Source organism: Hippocampus comes, unplaced genomic scaffold, assembly GCF_001891065.2.
Source record: "Hippocampus comes isolate QL1 unplaced genomic scaffold, H_comes_QL1_v1.1 scaffold202, whole genome shotgun sequence".
In the NCBI taxonomy this organism is placed as follows: Eukaryota; Metazoa; Chordata; class Actinopteri; order Syngnathiformes; family Syngnathidae; genus Hippocampus; species Hippocampus comes.
Window position 1 is genome coordinate 1233817 of NW_017805829.1, and position 8366 is coordinate 1242182.

The 8366-nt window shown below is 42.6% G+C and overlaps 1 protein-coding gene across 1 annotated transcript in view; it reads right to left on the reverse strand.

Moving 5' to 3' along the window:
- Window positions 1–8366, reverse strand: part of rxfp1 (relaxin family peptide receptor 1) — a 69398-nt gene that overhangs the window by 21860 nt on the left and 39172 nt on the right. Inside the window, exons 3-8 of the mRNA XM_019887475.1 lie at window positions 6515–6598; window positions 3565–3670; window positions 2358–2429; window positions 1452–1523; window positions 273–344; window positions 97–168 (exon numbers count right to left, since the gene is read on the reverse strand). Coding sequence (XP_019743034.1) covers window positions 97–168; window positions 273–344; window positions 1452–1523; window positions 2358–2429; window positions 3565–3670; window positions 6515–6598 — 478 coding nt within the window. The remainder of the gene's footprint in view (window positions 1–96; window positions 169–272; window positions 345–1451; window positions 1524–2357; window positions 2430–3564; window positions 3671–6514; window positions 6599–8366) is intronic.

Genomic DNA, 8366 nt, shown 5'->3' on the forward strand with positions numbered 1-8366 from the left:
TGGGACACACAAAAACAGATATATATACACACGCTTCAAACATGTCACACAAAAAAAAAAGGACATCTTTACTCAGAACAAAAGAAAAACACTCACAGCAAGACCAGCGAGTTCAGTCCTGAAAAGGTCTTGGATGAAATGTGATGGATGTTATTGTTCTCCAAGATCCTACAACATACAATTTGTCTGTCTGTTTGTATTGTTGAGAATGTCAAGAAATCGTTATCTTTAGTGGAAGGGAATAAGTAGTGTTCAACATTTAATAGACATACAACCACTCCAGCTTATGCAGGTCCCTGAACACACCGGGCTTCAGCACAGAAATCCGGTTGTAGTTAAGATATCTATGAAGAAAAAAAAAAACATCAAGAAATAATAATGGAAAATGGCAGTGCCACAGTGTTCAACAAAACATAAGGATAAATTTCCCTTGTTTTGTTTTGTTTTGTTTTTTGGTCATCATTTATTTTGCGAGAGAAAATCCCTGCTTGCTGGAGGACAAGACAAATATGTGCAAATTGCTTTTCTTTCACTCAAAAGTAGTGTTGTGACACACAACTAATTGAAAATTAATTGAAAATCAAAACAGGCCCTTACACCCGCTTTTTCTGCAGGTTCTTTCAAATTTATAGGGGACGAGAATGACTAATTTTTTGTTTTGTGGATGTACCGGTACATATATTCTCACAAGTGTACAGGCGCTTGGCAAGAATTCGGGCATATTGAGGCCCTTCAAAAATGTTTGTTCTTGAAAAAATGCAATGGGTAAATTCCTGGCTGAAGTGCAAAATGGCTGCTTCAAACCAAAATAACCAACCCTCTTGTTCAAAATCAGACATGGGTCCTTGAGACTCTTTTGTTCGTCCTGTTACCATAGATACGTCCAAGTAATTTCCTCTCATCAGTGAGTCATTTTTTAAAAAAAAATTCATGTTTCCCCAATTTTCAAGATTGTGTCTGGGGTTGATTTTTGCAAACTTTCCAGGCAGTTTCAAAATGATGTTTAAGGGGTCATGTTCAGGATCCTCAAAATAAATACATTTACACACAAATACACATGCTTGCAAAAGTTATGGGATGTTTCAGGCTTATAAGGAATGGATGAATTCCCAAGTTGGAGTTCATGGAGAGACATGTGCACCCTGTGTCAATAGGCAAAACTCATGTCAGGGGCTGAGTTTATTTTTTTTCCTCGAGCAGGAGTTCATCAAAGTATGAGCTCTGAAATTCACGCGAAATGACTACTTCAGACCAAAATTGCATCTTTTCTGTTCAGTTTCAGAAATGGGTCCTCGAGACTCTTTATGTGTCTCTTTTTATGATTGGTATGCGTACCCAATTTTGTTTCCATCAGTGAAAGTCGCGTTCAGGGCTGATTTTTAGCTCCACTTTTCAGTATTTCTTTACAAGGTGCCAGAAATTGTGTTTTCATGTGACACTTGGGGACTTACAGCCTGGTGAGATTGTATAGCCCTCTGAAAGCAGTCGGACTCACATCTTCGATCTCGTTATGTTGCAGGTATCTATACAAACACACATACACACAAAATGACATGATATGGTGCAGAAGCACATCAGCGAGTCTGCTCACGTGTTTATTTTATATGCACGGTGCATCTGCAAATTAATCACAGCCCTTCATCTTTACCATATTATGTTGTTAAAGCCTCATTCCAAAATTTAATACATTTTTGAATTGAAGTTTTTTTAAAAGGCACTTGAAGGACAATCCAATGATGAGGAAGAAAACACTCTGGTCTGACGAGAAAAAGATTGAACTCGACAGTGTGAAGGCCAGGCGTTATATTTGTCGGAAACTAGGTGCTGATCAATAATCATCCCCACAATGAAGACTTCTGGCGGCCTCATCATGAAGTGGCGATGACTTTAGGAACTGGGAAAATCGTCAGGGTTAAGGGAATGCGGCAACGTACAGAACCATTCTGGATAAAAGCCTGCCCCAGAGTGCTCAGGACTTCAGATTAGGTGGTTTATCTCCCAACAGAACAATGACCCTTAGCATACAATGGAGACAAAATCCTTTACTGTCCTTGAGAGGCCCAGCCAGAGGTGAGACTTGAATGTGTCATGATGCTGTCCTGTGATCCTTGTTTCTTCAGTCTCCAGCTGGAGAGTGGGCGTTCCCTCATGAGCCGCACCTGACACTAATCATCCTCGTTACCTGGCTGCCTTTAAAAGCCAGGCCATGCCAACAACTGGCAGTCGAATTATTAAATCTTGCTGATGGTGCTTCAACTTTTTTCCATGTTTAATTATGAATGTTGAGTGTAAAATTGTGAAGGGGGGGATGACTTTTTTCCATTTTGGGATGAGGATGTGTCACGTGGAAAACTCACAGTTTCTGCAGGCTGTGGTACGGGAAGAAGGTGTTTGCTTTCAGTCTCTGCAGATGGTTCCTCTGCAAAGACCTGACAGGGCGAGACGTTCACACGTCATTGCATGCACACGCTGTGACAGTCATATCGCAAGTAGTGCATATTGTCACAAATGTCATGAATAGTGAGTGTGTTTGAAGGTGATTTTATCAAAAGCTAAGCAGAATATTTGACGTGTGTTGGGTAACAACTCAATCTTTTTCAAGACATACCAAGTTAAATTTTAGATGACAAGACTTATATTTCATATTGATCATACAGTATGTACTCTTTTCCTGGTCATGTCCATTTTTGGCCAGGAGTTCACGATTTTCAAATGTATTCTTTCATTGCGCTTTGGCCCTAGATAGTCTATAAATTCAACTCAACTCTCAACTCACCTCAACTGTATTTATAGAGCACTTTCAAACAACCATCGCTGTATACAAAGTGCTGTACATGGAGCAAATACAACAATAAAACAATAAATTCATAACGAAGACAGTAGAAAGCACAAAACAGTAAAACTAAGATCAAGTCTGACTCATGCCGAGTCAAATGCCAAAGAATACAAATGAGTTTTGAGACGAGTTTTAATGAGGGGCAACGGAAAAGGCTCGATCCCCTCTGAGCCTCCGCTGAGTTCTTGGTACTTCTAATAATGTCTGGTCTGCAGACCTGAGGCGCCGGGCAGGTGTGTAGAGGCGGATGAGCTCAGAGAGGTAAGGTGGAGTGAGGCCATTTGAAGATTTGAAAACAAATAATAGGATCTTAAAAAGAACTAAAAAATGTATAGGGAGCCAGTGAAGGGATGCCAGAGTAGGAGTCATGTGCTCCCTCTTACGAGTACCAGTCAAGAGGTGAGCAGCAGCATTCTGGACCAACTGGAGACGCTAAATGGAGGATTGGCTGACTCCAAAGAAAAGTGCATTACAGTAATCCAGCCGGGATGTGACAAAGGCATGAATGACTGTTTCAAAGTGCTCATGAGAAAGGAGAGGTTTTACATGTCATCGAACTAGCAACAGTGAGTGGTCGAAAACATCAGTCACTTTTGATGGAGAGTTGGAAACGATTGTCAGTCTGTGCATGCATCAGTGATTGGTTGTTTACGTCAGTTTCTGCTAATGTAGACACTTTCCCAACCAGGCAAGTGTCATCTAAGCAATTAATAGCAACCGCCCCTTACATCATGGTGACATTCACAGCCAACACCGGCACGTCACGGAGCTGCGCACCATCGCAGTCCAGCTCCAGGTCTCGACACTGGCACAGGTCAGGAATGAGGCCAAGCACTGGGGGGAGTGGGGAAATGAAAAAAATGAATGAGATAAAAGTGGTACTTTGGGGAGAAGCCAAGTTTAGCCTGGGATCACATCTATCTATCTATCTATCTATCTATTGAAGTCTGTATTCTGCTCATATTTCGTCATGCTGTATAACTTTCCCATGCCCGCAGTGTAGCTTGGCGTCCTTGTAACAATCATCACCTAGAATTGGAATACTCCCTACTGAAGACGCACAAACTTTGGAATGCGCCAAGCTGAGAATCGGTTAAGGAGAAACGAAAGTTAGGATATCACAATTTGTGTCTCGGTACCACCCTTGTGATGGTATAAAAATGATGTGAATCTCTTCCTGCTTCGCACTCGTGACGCGCAGTCATTGTCTGTAATTCGTGGGTGCCCGGAATATTCTGTTATTAAAAGCTTCGAAGGAACAGTTCGTCGACTCCAGCCTTTATTTGGATTACCAACATTCTCCTTGTCCGAAATTCAACGAACACGTGGGGGAGAGGAGGCCGCTCTTCCCCCAACACTATCTATCTATCTATCTATCTATCTATCTATCTATCTATCTATCTATCTATCTATCTATCTATCTATATCTATCTATCTATCTATCTATCTATCTATCTATCTATCTATTTTCTGATCTGCTTATCCCCACAGGGGTTGCGGGGCACGCTGGAGCCTATCCCAGCTGCCTTTGGACAGTAGGCGGGGGACACCCTGAGCTGGTTGCCAGCCAATCACAGGGCACACATAGACAAACATCCATTCACCTGCCATGCATGTTTTTGGAATGTGGGAGGAAACAAGAGTACCCGGAGAATACCCACGCAGGCACGGGGAGAACATGCAAACTTCACACAGGAAGTGTCGGGGTTTTTTTCGGTATTTGCAGGTCCCTTTCCCCCCCACGAATAGGTCCACTGTATTTAAGACTTGGCTCACGGATGCACAAGCCTTTGAGTCGTTTGTTTGGGGTTTTCAAATTTTTTGGGTCCAGGGACCGCTGACTGCAGAGAAATTTTTCCAAGGCCACCAACATGATCCTAATGCTGATTTGATTTAACATTAACCACCACTAAAGTCATGTAAATTAAAAAGTATCCCATTTTTGAGAAAAAAAGAACCCTTGAAGTTTGCTAACATATTTAGTTTTTGCCTACTATTTTGTTGACCCCCAAGATACAGCTCATGATCCGCAGTAGGTCTGGGTCGCCCAGTTTGAGAACCACTGTGTCAAAAAACAGAATACCATGAAATTAAGGTTTGTAGTACAGTGAAACTCCTCTAGAACGAAACCTGCATGGGCGAAAATACCCCCTTATGTGAAAAAAATCTTCATGCATTAACACAATTCCCATTCTCCTGCCCCCCATACGACGAAAAACCCCCTGTTGCGTTATACGAAATCATTTTGTCTGCTCCAGCCTCGCGAAGACATTCACTACAACGAAGTCTTATCCAACAGTGACCTCTACTGCTTCGTTCGAAAAAAGGCAACAGCAACCACCACACTGGTTTACATAGTGAACGATGTTTATTTCGGTCACAGCTGCGAGTTTCCTGGGCTCAACATACTCATAGCTGCTCTGCTATTGGCTTACCGAACATCATCCTGGCCTCCGATTGGCCAAGAGGCCACATAGACCTCACTGTCTATGTGTGTAGATACTGAAGCTAGATCCGTAGCATCCGATTAGCTGCTCAGAGTAAATTGCTTATGGCTCGACGGACATTTACTTTACTTTTTATCATGCTAAAAACACCCACGGGACACTTCGTAGTCCTCGATGGCCATAGTTAGCTCTCGAAGGCTAAAAACCTTACGCTAACTGGAGCGCTTCTCTCTCATTAGCGCTCCAGTGGCTCGACGGACATTCAAATAAACGAACGTTTCCTCGAATGCTTTACTTGTTATCATGCTAAAAACAGCCACGGGACGCTTCGTAGTCCTCGATGGCCATAGTTAGCTCTCGAAGACTAAAAACCTTACGCTAACTGGAGCGTTTCTCTCTCATTAGCGCTCCAGTTAGCGTAAGGTTTTTAGTCTTCGAGAGCTAACTATGGCCATCGAGGACTACGAAGCGCCCCGTGGCTGGCTTAAAAGTTCATTGCATGCCAGGAAGTATTTGTTATTGTTAGATTCAGATGAGGATGGACGTTGCATTGCTAAAATGGCTACAAAACGGACCTTTTGATGTCAAGCAGCTAAGACAAGAAGAGCTCTGATGCTGGAAGAGAGGGTAAAAGTGATCAAAATGAAAGACGGAGCAAGCAAAATAAAAGACATTTTCCAAGAAATTGATGTAAGTGAAAGTGAATGCTGATCGTAAATTTCGCAATTTCTTTCCCTTTTTTTCTTTCTACACTGACAATATGAAGTGTCAAATAAGTGTGTGCTCATACTTATGTACTATTGGAATAAAAATAGAGTACACAAACGTTTGTGTGTGCGTGTACACATACGTTTGTGTGTGTGGGTGTGTGTGTGCTTACATCTGAGATCAAATTTGCTACAGTGAAAAACCCCCTGTTGTGAAAAATTTCTTGCTGCAAACATGATTTCGTTGTAGAGGAGTTTCACTGTAATAAAAGATCTTTCTTCAGTCCATTCAGGGAAATAATATATCTGTTCTATTTTCTGTGTTGTTGACATTAATGACAGGCGAGTTTGCACCAACCTTCCTCTTACTAATACCACATCAACATCAAAGATATGTCACAGCATGTCAATTATCACCCTTAGCACAACACTCGGCAGGATTGTTGTCATCGCCTCATTTCGCTACTTCCAATGGCAAAGCGGATAATTGCAGTGAACCAAGTAAGAAGAAAAAAAAAACCCACGGCACATGTTGGACTTGGTTCTGCCATTGTGGCTCGGCATTCCAAAGTACTTGTCAAAGAGGTGTGGCCATCCATTGTTATCTCCTGAGGAAAGACAAGAGAAACATTTTCATCAATTTATAAATGGCTGACACTGTATGTGTGCACGCACACACACACACACACACACACACACACACATATTTGAGAGAGAGAGAGAGAGAGAGAGAGAGAGAGAGAGAGAGAGAGAGAGAGAGAGAGAGAGAGGGGCGGGGGGGGGCGCGGCCGGGTGGTTAGCGCGTCGACCTCACAGTGCAGAGGTATCGGGTTCAATTCCAGCTCCTGCCTCCCTGTGTGGAGTTTGTATGTTCTTCCTGGAACACACTGCTCGTTTTGTAAAGGTACATAGGTCTGCAGGTAGATTGCTAGGTAGGTAATTATGTCTAAGGTAATAATATGTAGGTAAGAGGTAGGTTGATAGGTAGGAAGGTAAATGCAAAAAAGGTTGGTAAATTAAGGTTAGTGTGTAATAGGTTATAAGAGTTCGGTTCATCTGTAAATATGTACTGGTGGAACTGACTGGTAGGAAGGTAAATCGGTAGGAGGTTGATAGATATGTTAATGTATTATACGTAGGTGGGGAAGAGGTTTGTTGATTGGTTGGTGAGTAGGTTTTCTCCGGGTACTCCGGTTTCCTCCCACATTCCAAAAACATGCATGGCAGGCTGAGTGAACACTCTAAATTGTCCCGAGGTGTGAGTGTGAACGCGGATGGGTGTTCGTCTATGTGTGCTCAAAGATTGGCTGGCAAGCGGTTCAGGGTGTCCCCCACTTACTGCCCGAAGACGGCTGGGATAGATATATACAGTAATCCCTCGTTTATCGCGGGGGTTACGTTCCAAAAAGAACCAGTGATAAGTGAAATCCGTGAAGTAGGATTTATAAAAAAAGCAAAAAAATGTGAGAGAGACGAAATTTAAAACAGCACGTTTGACAATAAAGTTGTACTTGGTACTTGATAGTCAGCTTTATTTTTTACAGTTATTACACAATACTGAACTATGTATATAATGCAGAGGCGATTGCTCTAAGACTGCAAGGGAAGCTCAGCTTCCCCTAAAATGTCAAAAAGTAAGTGACCAAATATATGTGTGTACGTACAATTGTGTGTACACGTCGTTGACTAAATATGCGCTACAACGCGCTCAACTTTTGTTCCGAATCAGCTTCTTATTACTGGTTACGACGCGACTCTCATTCATTCCTGCAGCTTTACTGTGCTTTAAACTGTGAACGCTGAGCGCTCAGAGCCCGTCGTCCCAATGCATTGAAACGAGACGAGTCATTGGATAAATGCTGGTTTTGTCCCGCCCATCGGACGCGCAGAGTCTCTGGGAGTCTATGGACAGTGGACGTTTGTCTGCATGATGATTGGATGATCTGTCTGAGGCTGAATCTCTTTTGATCGACAGTGAAATGAGCCAATCACCGATCTTATGGTGAAGGCAACCTTCTCATTTTTTTGAAAAGGAACGGCCAGTAGAATTCACGAATAAATAAACGGACACATTTTATGATGTAGGCCGAAATTGAGCTTCCCCTCCTTGACAGACCAGCATCTACCACTGATACAATGAAACCAAAGACCAAAAATTTACAAAGGTAAATTTGGCAAGCTGTACAGAGACGAGGTGCGGAGACTGTTCACGTCCGTCAGTGCCTTAGCCAATCAGGATGCAGAACGCAATTCACTGTTTAAACGCATTAAAAAAGCTGCACCAAAAAAAATCCGTGAAACAGCGAAGCCGCGGAAAGTGAACCGCGTTAGAGCGAGGGGTCACTGTATGTATGTGTGTGTGTGTGTGTGTGTGTG